Source organism: Xiphias gladius, chromosome 24, assembly GCF_016859285.1.
Source record: "Xiphias gladius isolate SHS-SW01 ecotype Sanya breed wild chromosome 24, ASM1685928v1, whole genome shotgun sequence".
NCBI classification, from domain to species: domain Eukaryota; kingdom Metazoa; phylum Chordata; class Actinopteri; order Istiophoriformes; family Xiphiidae; genus Xiphias; species Xiphias gladius.
Window position 1 is genome coordinate 13217294 of NC_053423.1, and position 17852 is coordinate 13235145.

At 40.2% G+C, this 17852-nt stretch overlaps 1 protein-coding gene across 5 annotated transcripts in view; it reads right to left on the reverse strand.

Annotated features, from left to right (window-relative positions):
• spire1a (spire-type actin nucleation factor 1a) overlaps nt 1-17852 on the reverse strand; it is a 30796-nt gene that overhangs the window by 9679 nt on the left and 3265 nt on the right. For all 5 annotated transcript variants that reach the window (XM_040121740.1, XM_040121738.1, XM_040121741.1 and 2 more), the window contains exons 2-8: nt 16273-16304; nt 6617-6898; nt 4180-4305; nt 1443-1517; nt 1143-1307; nt 801-887; nt 151-280 (exon numbers count right to left, since the gene is read on the reverse strand). In XM_040121740.1, coding sequence (XP_039977674.1) covers nt 151-280; nt 801-887; nt 1143-1307; nt 1443-1517; nt 4180-4305; nt 6617-6898; nt 16273-16304 — 897 coding nt within the window. The remainder of the gene's footprint in view (nt 1-150; nt 281-800; nt 888-1142; nt 1308-1442; nt 1518-4179; nt 4306-6616; nt 6899-16272; nt 16305-17852) is intronic.

The following is a 17852-nucleotide window of genomic DNA, read 5'->3' on the forward strand; positions in this document are numbered from 1 at the left end:
TCTTCAGAAAGAGCAAAAGGGTTTAGTTTGGCAGTCTGAACACCGAGTCCTGTCTGTCCAGGCGAGTGTTGCACAGCTATTTTCATTTAATGATCAGTTGTGCATGAGTGCTAGGATATAAACATCATCATGTCTGTGTCAGTGTCTCACCCAGACGGCTTCTGCGGATCATGTCCGGCGAGACCGGCCTGAGCTTCCTTTCAGCTTTGATGTCCTCAAGCAGGCGCTCGTGGAGGCTGCGAGGTCGGGGAGGGTGGGGTTTCAGTTTACGGGCTGAGACCTGTCATGACAGCCACAGGAGTGAGCGCTTGACTGCCATCACCATGGAGACCAAAGCAGCGTTTCCCCTCACACCTCCCCAGAAAGACTGCGTGTTTTGTAACTGCATTAAGTCATCTAACAATTCTGTTTATCACTTTTTTTAATACCAGCACGTGATGATGGACACGCATGTGCCATCATGTTCCCAGTATTCACACCCAGTTATTTGGCATCTAATGTGGATGCCAGTGTACTAATAGAACGACTGAAAACACTGATTATGAATACTGATTGCACTGACTAAGTGTTTTCACGGCGGTTAAATTTGGTTGATGATTATCATGTCAGTCAATCTCTAAATGATGCCATACTGAAATCTTGCTTGGAAATACATGAGATGTCGCTAATGTATACTGAATGCCTTATAGAATAAAACTAAGTTTACTTCCATTCAAACTTAAATACTGAAGGCTTGATATTGCACCAATGGGGAAAGTATCTTCTGACAGATTACCGGCACCGTGTTGTGTACTACTCACCGGGTTGAGAGGAGGCCGTGACCTGATGAACTCGAGAATAATTTCATGCGCACTCTTCTTTAACCTTGGAGGGATGTCTCCATTTACCTGGGATGACATCGTTAAATTTGACATGAATCATGATCAAAAAATTAAATGAATAAATAAAATAAAATACATGCACTTGAGGCCATTAACAGCCATCTGACATTTCAATTTCACACACACAAGAGGAATTAAGCACAATGCAAAAGAATAATCTTACTGTAACATTTTGACCCTGGCTTTTTACAGACACAGAGAAGACAGCTAAAAAGAAATAAATGCTTATGGTAGGCCTGGGCAGGGCGGTGAAATTCTCACCATAACTTTTCGCAGCTTGTAACGTTTGGAGCGGATGTCATCCATCAGCATTTCGTAGGGCGTGAGCTGGTATTCAATGGGCAGTGGGTTGTACTGGCGTTCCTGAACCTTCTTCAACTTCACACCATTTCGTAGGTCCCGCATCACCTGCACCCAGAACCGTGCCTAGTGGGGATAAAAATGGTTCTTGTTGCAGTTATATTCAGAACACATGCATGCAAGAGTTAGGTAATTACCAACACAGGGTCACATGGTTAAATCTAGTGGTGCCCGGTGTAGTAAAGTAGATATCGGTCTTACCCAGTCTGCATTCTGCAGCTCATTGAGGTCTTTAACAGGTTCCTCCCGAGTCTCCCCTTCCATTCTCCGTAGGTTCTAGCCAAGAAAAGGGACAGGGAGAACATTAAAAAGGGGAGGGGAAAAAAGGGAAAGAAATTAAAAACTGTTCTCTAATGTCATGATATGCAGTGTACCACTGCATTTACAGTACTGGCTGTAATTAAGTTAAGGTCACTGGCAAACTGCCCATATTGTTATAGCAGTCTGGTTAATTAATCGATGGATGTTGTATCACATGAGCATGTCGATATCCGTCTCATCCTATATCGACAGTGTAGTACTAGAGGGGAAACAAAGACGTCAATAGCCAACTAATAACTGCTATTAATGTGTGTCTGCTGAATCAGTTGTAGCTGACTGTTTCAAACGTCAAGTCACCCTCCTTGCTGACGTACTGGAGATGTGCATCCTTTTCTTTAGAGTCTAAGTCAGTCTCCTGTGGCAATCCTGGACATGATTAACAAGTACTTTGCTGGATGTATTTTAAACATGGTGTCACATTGTCTTTTCTGTTCATTTGTTTTTCTACTGAAGACTAAATATGTACTGACCGAGGGAAGAAAAAAGTAGCTACCCAGACTGGAATGAGGAACACAGTTTTTCTCGTCTTCAAATCACATAAACAAATCTATTTCAGAAACAAAAGGCTCTTGTCTCAAGTTCAGTTCAGGTTAACCATAAATTGAATCAAACATTATCCATGATGTCACTCAATGTCAGACTTTAAGATCAAAGAAGGACCGCCTTAAGGGCCCTCTGCTGACAGCTGCTTTGCTTCTTATCATCTTCACATCTGTTTATCCACACCCGTGTTTATTGCTGAGACACATTCCCTCTACCAACGAATAATGTTTTTTCTGCTGATCTGTCCGTTCTCCTCTAATATCATAAAGATGCTACTGCTGCCAATGTATCTTAAACCATTTTCATTTTACACATTTAACTTTCCTCTTACTGACACTTTTCATAAAAAAGAGGGTTTCTGTGTATTTCTAAACTGGCAGGAAAGAAGGGGGGACCAAAGGAGAAAAAAACTGATGTACACTGACAGAAAATGGCAAAAATACAAGTGCAAGAAAGAAAATGAAAGACAGACTCACTGACTATCCACCTAATTTGTAAGCGTGTGTGATGTGCGGTACTGTGTATGGTTACTTATTAGCAACTATCCGGTGGCATTCGATGCTACAGAAAGTGCAAAGAGGCCCCTGTGGCCTGGTGGTCCCCTCCTGTAAGCTCCTTACATCACTGTAATACTGTTCCACTAGATTCTATAACTGTGTATTACATATGATTATCTGCATGCATGCCTCCTGCAGATGTCTCAGCCAGTGTGTAAATACCGTAGAGTAAAGCTACGCTCCAAGCGATGGAGTAAGTCATGTGGTCACATCTTGTCTAAACCGCAATTCAATCAGGGCAAACAAAAGCTAATTAGAACGTGTGCAATAATTTCATTTGATGTCTATTTCAAAGGCATGACTTACGTACGGTGAATGTTTTCCCACAAGCTCTATGATGCACTTTTTTTTAAACGTACATTCTTTATAAAAAGGTTGTTCATTAAAAAATTATGTATTTTATAAATACGGTCCGGTGCAATTTAAACTATAATACAATGTTTTTAACGGTCATAAGAATTGGGTCTATGCACAACACATTACACCTGTACACACAAAATAGCCACATCATCCACTGACTTTCTTCCAGTTCATATTTTGTACCATTAACTGCTAAGACTAATTGCAGTAACAACATTCATTTCTGAAATTAGGCTATACACCAAACTGTAATATCTGGGGCAGCTCAAGCTGCTTATACCTTCCATGGTGCATTTCTGTAATGGTATTTTCTCATGCTAATGATTTTTAATTGATCATCTCAATTTAAAAAAAGTGAACTCAAGCACATCGTGGTTTACAGCTGGTTAATAGTCTAAAACAATCTGTCTCCAAGAAGCACGAGCTCTATAGGGAATCTCTCACTAATCATACTCCGTTACTCCAGTACTAATGCTCCATTTACAGAAATCAATTTGCCGGTTAGCTAGCATACTGATGCCAGATCGTGTCCATGCAGTCTGAGGTCATGCTTAGTTCTCTGCTGGCCCGAGGAGGGGGCCAGACAGCGACACGCACACAGTCTCAGTCCATCTGCTGGACCATTACAGCTTTGTGGGCTGTTTTGTTGTTATTGTGCCGTCTCCGGGCTATTTTCTTCTCCCAGCAATAGAAATCCTGTTGGTCCAACAGATGCTAATTCAACCAGCTGAATTCCACACAGTAAATCCACTTACCAAGGCAGAGTGGTAAACCCAAAGGACAAGAGAGTTTGTAATTTGTCATATCCTTTTTTCTGTGCTGTGCCTTTAAAAGACACTTTTCCTTATCGCTTTCACTTTCTTTCGCAGGCGATAATGGGTCCGACATTCTAATTGCCACTCATGGACAAAATTGCCCAACTTTGGGAATATGGATGAGTGACATTTATTAAAAGCGAGCGCAGAAGTTACTCATTATTTCTTAAATAGGTGGTGATGATTCACTTCATATGTCAGAATATTATCAATTGTTATGGTGAAGGAAAGAAAGATTCAAGTTGCTGAGCAGATAGAATGGTTTGTGTTTCTGCTTGATGGCGACTTATCCTCAACAGATTTATCAATAACTCGCAGATGTCAGATGCTAGAGTTTCTTACCTCCTTGGCACTCTTGATCTTTTCCAGAAAGGTGCGCAGTTCCCTGGTCTCGGCATAGAGCGCGCGACACACAGCCTGGTAATGACTGGGAGCGTCTGACGGGCTGGGCAGGTGGGAAGAACAAAGCTGTAGAGAAGACAAGGGAAGGAATGGGTTATATGTTTAAATACAGTTTATTGTTACTTATGGAATAAACATTAAAGAAACATGGCCAACATAAAATGCCCCTATTAGTATCTTGCATACTGGTGTATACAGATATCTCATACAACAAGATGAGCCTTTTTTGTCACCAATTATTTATATAACATAACGTAATTACCAAAAAAAAACAAAAAAAGAAGCTACAAATGAACTTATGAGTCATTTTCAGTCTGCAGTTTTCTGACACATACCTGTAATCTAAAAGGAAAACTAAAACCAAAAAGTAATACACATTCTATGATTTAGTCCAAGTTTTATGGAAATACGACCGCGTTAGACTCAACTACAAAGCTGCTATAGGTTTTCATTTCCATCTGTTAAAATAATTGACTTAAAATTTTCCGCAAACCCCAAATCATGTACCAACAAGATTAAGGGTCTAAAACCTAGACTAGCGGCTCAGGCACAGTAGTGCTTCAGGCGCAATGCTAACATGCTAAGGTTTAACGGGTATAACATCTACTATTTTCATCTTAGTTTAGTATGTTATCATTCTAACATTTGATATTTAGCGCTAAACACAAAGTATACCTTAGGGCGAATGGGAATATCATTAATTTCGGTCATAAACCAAATCATTGGTCAAATCAAAATTTTGGCCTGATGACTATACTGGACTGAAAATCAGGGGAAATTGATATCAATTAATCCCTAGGGGATATGAATCTTTGTGCCAAATTTCATGACAATCCATTCAATAGGTGTTAACACATTTAACTGAAAATCAAAAACGTCAACTCCTGTTGTCGCTAGAGGAAAAGTCAGGGGATCACCAAAGACAGCAGGCTTCACCCTCTGGAGAACATGAAAGTCTGTACAAAATGTCATGGCAATCCATTCGATAGCTGTTGAGATATTTCAGTCTGGACCAGAGTGGAGCAGAAGAGATCAACATAGCCGTCCATAGAGCCATGCCACTAGTGTGGCTAAAAAGATTTAAAGTGTGTGAAGAAGAACAATCAAAAGTGTGGACCTGATTGTCCAGTGGCAACAATATTCTCTGACTAGCATCACACAGAGCTGACCCTTATGGTTTGACTGGGATTGTAATGATAAAAAAAGGCTGGCTGCCAGAGTAATGGATGAGCTGTCAAATTATCTCCAGCGACACAAAGGAGGAAACCAGACGAATGACATATTTTTGTTAAATATTATTGTGCTCTCCTGATGAGCGTGGCTAGTCACAGGAATGTCTGACTCAATGGAAAGTGTCTTGTTCCACGTCACAGGTAAAATAACACCTGAGTCATGGAAATATGAACTGACATGCTAAAAATACCGCTGTACTGATGGTTTCCACTGTTTCTGCTAAAAACATTTGTCTTTATCAAGCAGGAAAACATATTAATTACAAAAATTAAGTCAGAAGTGTGGGTGGACAACAATATATGCCAACATCATAGTTTGCTGATGGCTGATGGCTCTTTGTGTGTGAAATTTAGCCAGCAATCATCCTAAATTAAATGGGTGGACTACAATGCAAACCACAGACTGACAGCTTTGGTAAGAGGATGATAGCCACTCCTCAATTCACTCCATTTCACTTAAGCTCTCAGAAAACCCATTCAGCACATTCAGCATCTAACTATTCCTGTCTGAGTGGAATGCTTCACTAACAAGTTCTGTCATCTTCAGTCAGCTTCACATCCCACTGAACCCTCATCACCCCAACCTGCCCCAGCCTGACAGAGCAGCAGAGTACAAGGATGGAAGGGGGTCAGTCAGGAATCTGTAGTTATCTAATCTGGCCACATCGTATCAACATATTGCAGTTTACACTCAAGAGAGTCATTGTTGCAGGAATTAGGGGCCAGGCTAGACCCACACCGGCAGCAAACAGACCTAACATTTGTGTTCTACACCGGGTTCATTATATGGAGGGAACAGGCTGTGAAAGTTTCTAAGCCTATTCCCCAAATACCAGCGTGTTTACTCAGCTATAATTACCAGTCTCATATTCAGAAGCTACTTAGGGAATTTACATTATGACGGCCCCCATCAGGGGAATCTGTCTGGAGCTGGAGTGATGATGATGTGCGGATGCCCTGCTCCGTTAACAGACCTGATGTAAAAACGTGGGAAAAAGGAAAAAAAGTTGGGTACATCCAGGCAGTGTTTAAACACATGCAGGATATAGGAGGAAATATTCAAAAGCAAAAGGAGAACTTGATGTAACACTTCCTCGTAGTTCACAATCTATGCGATGTACATCAGTTTGCACCCAACAACCTACCAGGATGATATCTCGATAACTGCGAATGCTGCTGACTGTGCCGCTGGTGGTAGCAGAGACAAGCTTCTCTTCCTCCTCCTCCTCCTCCTCCTCCTCCTCACACTCATCCTCCTCCTCAGTGGCCTCGTAGCCCTCGTCAGGACAGGGGTCACTCTCGGTTGCTTCGTTGTTGGTCATCATGTCGATCAGGTGCTCCAGCGGCGGGCTGAGTTCACGCTCCTCGTTTGCTTTGAGGCCATAGTCCAGAGCTTTGTAGATCATGACACCCAGTGAGTCCATAACCTGTGGTACAAATGAGAAAAATGGGATGGGATAGATTGTTATTGTGTACTAGGGTAAAAAGAGTTAATTCTAATTGAGTTTCTACAGAAACACTTTTTATAGTCATAGTTATGTAGTCAAAGGGATTAACATATCCATGTATATCAGCACAGTAAGTTAAGATTTTACTTCTAAGCTAGACATGAAGGACAAAAAGAATAATCAGAATAGGAACATCATTATAGCAATTATTCCCTGTCATACCTGCTCGGCGCTATTTTTTGCTTTGTTGTTCTTTATTTTGGTGCAGGCATGGTGAATTGATGAATTAATGAATTCATAAATATCATTCAAGTATCTATACAACCTTAAATGTTCTTCAGCTTGACAAGTACATATATTTGTTCCAACATTAGCAACTTTTCTAATTTAGCTAGGGTATAAAAATATTTTTCGTCCTGTCTACTTACATTTGTTTACTTGCTGTTAAATGTGCCTGAACATGATATTCTTTCCTGCTGACAGATTTCCATTTTACGTATGTTTTCTCTGGCCCTGCTGCTCTATAATTAATGGCACACTGAGCCATCCTCATGGAACCAACCCAATGTCATCGCACCCTTGTCTTATTTCAGCTGAACCCAATTCACCTGAACAGACGAGAAGACAGTTCATGTCCTCAAACCAGATGTGAGACGAGGCCACAGGGTTCACAGCTGAATACTTATGTGTCCTCTCCTAACAACTTGAACCATCTAACCATTACTCTCCAATGAACAAGTGTTTGGCAGTAAGACGAGCTAAAAATTCTATACAGGACAGCAGACCTGAAACAATCTTTGGAAACCTCAGACATCCGTAGGAAAGGGAAAATGATTGCAATCTGAGCTCAGTGATGAAGGAGAAAAATCGGACAATATGTTTCCGACTGAGTGTCTAGAGCGGTCACTTCTTAATCAATTAGTAAACTTATTGGTTGTTCAGGCCGTTGTTAGAAACGTGTCATTAACTCATCATTTTTACTGTCTTTTTCGTGTGCACTGAGTCATTCAGTCATTATTTATAACTGTAAGACTTAGATTGACTTTTATTGTAACATTTTAACTGCCATTTCAACATCAACTTCTTTCGGTATTTCAGCTACTTCAAATGTTTCAATTGCAAATTTTCAGCAGCAAGCATCCATACATTTTCTTCAGAAAATTCTGCCTTTGCTAGTTAATAATTTATTATGTTTTTTATGTGGATTGAGCCATTTATTTGAGAGTCAATAATTGATATGATAATTGATAATCAGGTCTGAAATCACAATAACTAGGGATGTGAAGTTTTTTGCCTGTGACCTCAATATTAGTCATGTAATTTTCGGCATCTAGTCATGCTTATGTTATTTGTATTTTCCTTCATACAGTACAATAGCTTCTCACTCAGCCTGCAACAAAAGATACTGTGGCTTGTATCCCTGTTCTTAGTTTCCAGTGGTGTATTATACAATGAACTTCTTTGTTTCCTATAATATCAAACAAGTTATCCTTAATAGAAACTGCTGGCCTTATTGCATTTTTTTGTGCTGCTCTGTGGTTAGCTCAGTCACAATGATGGACTCAAGCTTCTGTATTTCCAATGTGCAACAGTGTTCTTACAGAGCACAATAGAACATTCCCACAATACAGTGCAATGTTTTGCTATAAACAAACTCCAGCCAATGCTGATCTTTTAAAAAAAAATGACTGTATTAGTCCTGACTAACACTAATACCAGCAAATGTTTAGTGAGCAGCAAGCAAGCAGCAAGTCCTTCTAAATGACTGCTACATTTTTTCTCTATTAAATTAACTAATCATTCAAAGAAATTCAGTAATTATCTATTATCTATTAGACATCTTAAAATGTCTTTGATCAATGATAGCCCAGTGCTATTTTCTACCATATTTGGCATAACATGCAACACTGCAGGGCTAAATGTAGTAACAATGAGCAACACCTCAAAGCTTTTTCTTAAATGGCCTGTTAAAGTAATGAAATGATCAGCTAAGAGCTCCAATATGTGCTCTAAACTGTGACTCATTTCTGTACTGTATGTTCTCATACAGAAAGGAATGGAGCCACATTGTTGAAAAAGGGAGGTGTCCAAAAAAAACAAAAAAAAACAAGGGGAAGCTGGTGCTGAAGGGCATGGCTGGCTATGGTTGGGTTTGGCGCCAGGGAACACCATCCAGCTGTGGAGCATGGGAGTGTAGCTCACAGAGGGGAAGGGTGCTGACTTAACACATTCGACTTCAACCCAGGCAAAAATAATCATCACACAACGAGTCGAAGCGCTACCCTCATGTTTGAACTAGTCTCGTTAAGATTGTTTTTGTCATCCATAAATGTCAGTTTGTCATGAGCTAATAAAAACAGCCCTGTTTTCAATTGCAAATGTCATAATCATTACAAGTCCTGCTGTCTTCCCTCTGCATTAAGGTGCATACACACTACACAGTTCTGAATCACCTGATTTACAGGCTTGATCTATAAAGAAAAGGTAAGACGTTTTTATAACAGTCATGTCTGACACAGAGAGGTTGATTGGTTTGATGTCAGTGGTGTTCAAGTCACAAAGGCCTTTGACTTGTGGGATTTGGTGTATGAAAGAAGTGATAAAACTGAATAAACAACACTGTTTATATTCATATTCACTGTCATGGGATTATGGTTTTCTTATCTATAGATAAATCAAATAAATCTGTTTATTTTGCTCTCTTTAATGTCTTCCTAAAAAATAAAATACCAGTACATTAAGACACAAATACAATAAAAGTAACAAAAGCTATTCAGAATTTCCCAACACTAATCTACCGATCCTATTCTTTCTGGGAAAAGATCAATTTTGTGGTGTTATACTGTTATCATTTATCCACCATCTCTGTTTGCAGTTGATAATCCTGTTCCAGCGCTAAAATAAATATCCTACTCCTTAGCGTCTTATTATGTAACCTTATAATCCATCTATAGGACAACATGCGCTGTAATGGGCGGAGATAGTAGGGAATGCTGGACTGACAGAACAGTCATTCATGGGCCGCAAAGGTTTACTGTGTATTGGAGCATGTATAGTAAACTAACTAAAAAGTGTGGAAAATCTTCTTGAATCCATGTCCAATTGAGGCAGTTATATTAGACTAGATTTCCAAATGAGGAACATTTTCCGTACTGGCGAGACATGGGTAGATTTAGCCAACAGTTATTGTTTAAATCCAATTTCCCTGCCAACATAGAAATGGCTGGTTATAATAAACTGTCCAGTATTTCAACAGTAACTAGCACAGAAAACCTCATTGTTCAATATATGATTAATTAAATCACTCTGTACAATAATCTTGTTTATGTCACCCGTGGTTTAGGCACTCCAGAGTATAAATAATGACAGCTTGGACTCAATTTGCCACATGTACAGTTAAGTCCAGACAAAAATGGCAGGAAAAAAATAAATGTAAAGGCTGGAAATCTTCACCCTGCCACTCCACAGCTTCATGACTTCATTCATCTCCTTTTACCAAAGAATAACATTAAGCCCTGTATGAGATTATATTAGAAGGAATGAGAAAGAAGCATCTTAAGTTTTGATAGCCAGTACCCAGGCCGACTGACGAGTGGAACAGGAAAGAGGAGGAAAAAAAAAAAGCTTGATTTTCCAATTGCATATCATAATCTCATATGAAGACTTGACTCAGAGGAATGAGGCAAGGAGGCAAAGCAGGGGAGCAGCAAGTAGGAGGAAGCAGTAGGAACAAGTATGCGGATAAACACTTGGCAAAAACAGCCAGAAAACTCACTGCTGGGTTTCAGGCACAGGCTGAAATGTTCGGTAGTGAACCATTAATTGAAACCAGGCTCCACCCAGGATGGGTGGAAGCCACAGTGGATGAAACACAGGGGGTGTCAAAGAAAAAAAATAAATAAATAAATAAATAAAACATCAGTGACAATAAATTCGGCTTCAGTGGTGAGACAGGCTTGCCACTTTACTAAATCCACAAAGTTCAGAAACATAATGTGAATTCTACAAACATCCTCATGAATGTGGATCTCTAAATCCATTCAGATTATACTCCAGCGGAAGCAACTTTTCTCACGCTCCACAAACAAATAAAAGATACTAAGCTCTTGCATGACATCATCGCCTGGGATAAGAAATGCGGCTTTCCAACAATGACTTGTTTTATACTTGAGAATCTCCTTTTCCCGTGAAGACCGGTGTCAGAGGCAGCTTCTTGAGAATCAACGACAAATACGAATAGAATTTGTTACTCATGAATAACCTTAGTCTCCTGAAGGAAGAGATGCGGTCATGTCAAATACTGAACGTCATAGCCAGAGCTAGTTTCCCCATCAGCATAACTAGTACAAAATAGCTTATGAATTATGTGATAGTAAGACTTCAAAATGATGGATATAAAATTATACAAATGAATATAGAAAGAACATCCTCATGCCTAAAGTGGACCTTTCTTACCCTCGAATATGACCTTGTTAAAGCCTTGTGTCCACTCCACAAAATTAAGAGTAGTTTTTTTTCCACTTAAGCAGTTCAAATGGGGCAAGCTGTACACTTAAACACTGGTCTTTTGATGACCAAACAAAATAACCAGGGGCATATAATAAAGAACATCGGTTTGGTCTCCTCCCAGGCCAAAAAAATCTCACAAAGGCAGGCGAGCGAGTTTGGTCACTCATGAGTATAAATGCCGTCTATGGTGAGGCTGCAACTCATGTGGTTCTAGGCCTTACGGCTGTATGCTACTAGCTGGGGGAGTGTGCCAACTGCAAAGAAAAATAATTCTTAAACTAAAGACTAGGCTGAAAAATTGATATATACATATTCTCACTTGTGTATACGCTACCTTACCAAACAGAACAAGAGGAGTGATGGGGGAACAAACAATGAGTCAACCAGTATGCAGATGGGATAAGAATGAGTTGTTTGTGTTAAAGAGCACCATTAACTGTCACACAAGCACATGAGAAAGGAAAAAAAACTGGTTTATGTTCTGTTGAGTCTGTATTCATGCAGACTATAGAAACTGGCCAGACGTCAGTTTTGGGTCAGAGTAACACGATCACCCTCTTGCCTTTGCAGTTGCAGCCCAAGGCATCACTGTGGCCATCTGAATTCACAAAGCAGTCTGATAAGCAGCCTTCAGCATTTGCTGCAGTAGTAGAGCAAAGCCATCACAGGACAGACAGTTACATAACCAGAGCGAAATCTAAAAAAGGTCTTCCGCCGCAGGAGCGGATGCTTTGCCTCCTCCGGTCTGCACCATCACTGTCACCGTTCATAGTGGGACAGAACATGATGCTCATCTTTCATACATCTTCTTGGTCGGAAATTGTCGAGACTGCATTCATCTATGAAGTCAACTGGAAATTGTTGAGGACTGAGAGAATGTCCCTGTGGATCAAACCGTCACTTCTGACATTACATGTCATGTCATCATTCCTAGCCATCAGTACGATATATAGGCACGAACGCTGGAGGATGCAGGTAAGACTGAGAGAAAATTCAAAACTCACAAACAGACTGCCTCACAAAACACTGAGAACAAGTGATACTGTGAGCAATCAGTTTTTTCAGGGTTAAATAGTTTCAGCATCACATGGTGCCCAGGACATTTATTGTAAGTGCCACAAACAACCTCCAAAAGGGACAAACCTACAGAGTTTAGTTTATTCCACTACAGCCATTATTCATCATCCTCTTAATGAGTTTGACCTAAAATGCTGTCCGAATCCCCACAGTGGCTTGGAACACCACACAAATCTGACAGGAAGCTTTTATGACAGAGGAGAAAAATTTGGCTCCTTCACACAAACCCATTTGTCTTTTTCCAAAAACCAGCCAGGGCTTTGTAGCAGATAATGCACAACATTTGTTGTAAAAAAAAAAATTTGATAAACTTCATAAACTTTGCCGACTGAGAAACTGAAACTTGATCCATCTCTCAGGACTGACTGGACCAGAAAAAAATGAGGAAATGAATTCTTCTGTTGTGTATATAAATAGCATACAATGACTCAAATAGTTCAGACTACTCAATAAATTGCATTCAACTGCCCTTGTGCTTGCTGTGAATATACCTGTATATGCAGAAATATAACCTCGGAGACTGTAATATGAGCTGCCCTGGTGCTTTTAAATAAAGCTGTCAGTGTCACAAAAATCAATTGAGTGATTAGGACAAAAGCAGGATGTAAAATAATGAGGTCACTGGTACATGTCAGTAGTACAGGGGTCAAACTGGGTGCCACTCAGTCACTCCAGGGGACCCAGTTTGAACTCAGAGGCTGAATCTGCGAAACAAGCACGCAGACAACTGACCGAAAAAACCCCGACTAAAAACTACATGAAAAATCTCTCTCTCCTCTCAAAATGTGGAGTCTGACATCAGAGCTGACATGAGCGAGAGCCGGTCTTTGTAGAGACAAGAGCTCATAGCCTCCAGTGACAACCTAAAGGGGGAGAGCCACGCAGCCACGCAGCCCCCCCCCACACACACACACTAAACGCAGAAGCTTGACATGCAGACGCATGTAGCCCCTGTTCAACCAGCCGCAGTGTGGAAGCCACAACTGAACATTGCTGACATGCAAAGATATGCAGTCTGAGCCAAACATCCAAATATATCTAACCTGAGTTGAAAAGAGGATGCCGATCCCATTTGAACCTGGAATTTTACTTTAAAAACAAGAAAGAACAGGTCTGCCAGTGAACAACACTTCAAACTTAGGGCTATGATGGCTCCATATTTTCTGGAGTAAGAGAAAATAAACTTGCAGACTACTTGGATTAATTGCCACTTACTGACCAACTCTGACCTAAAACTGAAACTGAGTCTGGTTGGATACATTTCAAAATCCAAGGCTTCACCTTGTGCACGATTTTGGCAAACTCATTGTCTTGGCCCAAAATTGAGCTACAGGGACCTGAGCAGATCCGGCAAACTGGAGAACCTGTAATAGGATACTACAACTAATCTCACCTTAATCTTCAACTGAGGGCTAACTGGGTTAAGCTTGTCGTCTAGGCTGCAACAGAAGGTGGACGTCATCAGACACAAATTCTTTTCCTATAAGAAATATTTGCTGCTAACCGCGAAGATGACAGTAGAGCACCACAAGGGAAAAGCTAACGCGTGACCAGTTTTGATGTAAGAATCAAATCGGTATCTTGTTTGACACTACTGATGATTATTCTAACACAGGTTCTTCGGTGTTAATGAGGGAAAGTGGGTCAACTCTACACAAGCCAGTGATTAGCTCCAAAAGACTCAAGTGTGTAGAAACAGAGGTATGAGAGAGTGATAACAGCTAACTGGCTAGCTGGCTGACTCACTTACATTAGGGACTGAGACACAACAAACACCCGAGGCCAAAACATGAGGGACACAGGACGATGGCCAAAGTGTGACTAAGTGTGAAAGTATCGCTCCGAATTATCACGTAAAAGGGCAATAGTGTGTTAGTGTGTGTGTGGCTGTGTGTACTAAATCAAGTTCCACAATGGCATGAGGTCGATGAAAAGCAGCAGGTCAAATTTACAGGTCTAGTTCATGTAAACAGCTCCTAAGAACAAGAAATGACATTAAGCACAAAGAAAATAAAAATAAAAAGTCTAACAAAACAAACTGTACTTGCGCTAAATGCTAACTTTGGCATGCTAATGTGTGCATAACACTAACACTTACATGCTTATGTTTAGAAGATATGTTTACCATGTTAACTGGAGCTGCAGTGATTAGTCGATTAATCGATCTACAGAAAATTAATAAGTAACTATTTTGATTATCGCATAACCATTTTTCAGCAGACATTTGCTGGTTCTCAGATTTGGTACATTTCTTGGTTGTAAATGACAGTAAACTGTTTTTGGGTTTCAAAACAAGACATTTAAGAGGTTTCATTGGCCTGTTGTTCTGACATTTTAAGAACAAAATCAAAGAATCGAGAAAATAATAGGCAGATTAATTGATAATTGATAATCGTTAGTTAGAACGATAATGTCAGCATGCTAATATTTGCTAAATAGCGCTAAACACAGAAGCACAGATACTGATTTTGAAAAACAAGCCACTGGCTCTAACAGAGAGGGGACAGGCAATTATATCTGTGCTTATGCAACATATCAATGAGACTAAAAAAAATAAATAAATACTTTTTTGAACACATGCTGTGTCTTCAAGGTTTAGCCGTATGGTCAACTCTGTGGGACTGTCACGCCAATGCACTCATATAACAATTGTGCAAGATGATATTTCCATGAGGGGAACACACCCTGTTAGTAGTTACACAGTACAAACACACCGTGCGAGGAGCGTTCCGGCATCAACTGCAGTAGCAAAGACACTGTAGGTGGTGAGTGAAGGTTCACGTATGAGGAAAGGAAACACCCATGCTTAGCATTTTCATTTCGGCGATTCAGTGGTGAGCACTATCAGGCTGGGTAGCCACAGTTCAGCCATTAGAAATCACCCATGTTCTGACTGTCAGCTGAGGCAGAGGAATTCTATTTCCAACTAAGCCATGCACAAACACGCACACTACTGTGCACGCCTGTGATCACATGGACTACAAGACAAACACGAAAGACGACCTGACTGCGCGGAGCTGACAGTGGACTCTCTGTGTGATTAGTCTGTGAAGCCGTGAGAGAGACTTCTCCTCCCGACATAATACAGTGTACCCTGCTTGGCCAAACAGACTCTGGCTACACGTCCTCTTCACGTGGTTTTGGTGCTGATGTTTGAATGTATAACAACAATAACTACAGAACAAAGCAGAGAGCGCAATTTGTACAGCGCTCACTCCCACTCAATCACATTTAGTGCATCACAGATCTCAGATCCCAATCTCTGGGAAAAACACTTGAACGGATGCCATGCATGTTGCTATATTTGAATAGGTAAAATGATTTTTTTATGGATAAAAACTTTCTGTGCAGGTGCTGGAAGCTGTGATCGTGTTTACGAAAGTTTATTTTTGTGCATGTGTATCTACACACAGGAGGAAAAATCCAAAAAAAGCAGATCCCATTGGTGCCTGCTGAGTAGTGGCCAATGTATATTTTGACTGTGCTGATGCAACGCACCGAGCAGATTTCTACCAGTTCCTAAAGAGAAAAGAGGCCCTACACACAGGAAAAATACCAACACTTTTCACAAGTTTTGATAAGCAGTTAATGTTTAAACGTCTTCTTGCATCGGTCTGGGGCAGAGGAAATGTTTTTCCTCGAGGCCACATCAGCCTATTTGTGGTGTAATTGCTCACTAATAGCATCTACCAGCACTCACTGAAAACGAAAACTAATTTTCTAAAAATTGATGTTGGAGGAGCTAAGGAGACTCTTGTCAAACTCACCTCTAATGACGTGGGGGCCGATTTGTATTTATCTGTAAAGACATAACAGAGAGAGGAGTTATTATTCACACTCATAAGCACTGAGGATAATTATTACTTGTGCAAGTAGTTATTTGAAACAGTCACTCAACAAAGCAAACACAGATCAACGCTGTGGATGGTTGTCACTTATGCAGGTAGTTATTTGTAACAGTCAATCAAAACACAAGTTCTGAAGTATTTATGAACATGTACTGTACAGTTTGGAAAGACATCTGTAAGTGATTAGACAGAGAAAACACACATCCCATACAGTGTTACAGAACATAAAATACTACACTTCACGTGCCAGTAGTGAGAGGGGAGAATAAATTTAGCCACACAGGAAGAGATGAAATGCTAGACTACTTGATTGCAGCACAACGGATTACAGTAAAACTAGTGGGTGAATAAATGATTATGCTTTCTCTGCAGTCACTGCACACTGCCCGAGCTAAACTGAGGTGTCAATATCTGCCGCTGGGGGCTGGTTGTGGTTAATGTGACGGTTCATTCATACGGGGGGAGAAAGACATCTAACCGTTGCTCCCTATCCATTACTGCAGAAACCTCTCTCAGAATGGAAAGTCAAAATAAAGAAATCAATACCTCAACCTTGAATGTGACCTGTCAATAAATAAATAAATTAATTAATTAATTAATAAATCACTGCATCTGAGGCTGAATGTGGCATATTAGCCTTTACGGTAGACTATGAACCTGATGGACAAAAATATAAAAAAATAAACAAGTTGCGACAATCTTATCTCTTCTGATGGTGGCTTTTCGACACACCTGTTCACCTGTCACATAAGATTTTAATATCGAATACAAAAAGTACAAAAGGAGTAATCTCTTGCCTACACTGAACAATTTACTATAACACTTGGCCTACCGGTTTTTATTTTAACATTTGGCAAGTAATCACGAGCAATTTGTGATTTGAACAAAAGGATAACTGCCAGCAAAAGTAAACTCAGGGGTGAAAGTACAAATAGAGCAATAGATCTGTAGACTCTCACACCAGTCCAAAGTGTAAGATTAAGTCATCCCAAATAAATGAGACACTTTGGTCAGATGTGCCATTTCTCTGAATACTAATGTAAGCGCCATTTCAGTTTATATTCTATCAGCTAAGGTATTGATTGAGTAATTTTCAATTACATAGGACTATTCACTATTAGTTCTTTATGCAGAGCTTAAAAACACATTGACAGAAAATACTTGTTTAACAGACAGGAAAAAAAGAAAAGAAAAAAAAACATTCATCCACCAACGCTCATCTGGGAAACACTAGGTCCTCTGTTTGTCCCAGGGAAGGAGAAGTGGCTTGGCCAGGGCCCTTGTCTCTCCTAAGGCAAGTAAATCACAGAGGGCATATTTGGAGCAGTGCGCAGTGTCACCCTGACCATGCTATTCAAAGAAAAATCCGACATCTGTGCTGTTAAAAGGGTTTCAAAGACAGTGGGTAGTTTGTAACTTTTTTTTTTTTCCCCCAGAAAATAAGGGCAAAAAGTTTTAGCTTTTATCAATCACTGGCCTCCAATCTAATAAACAAATAT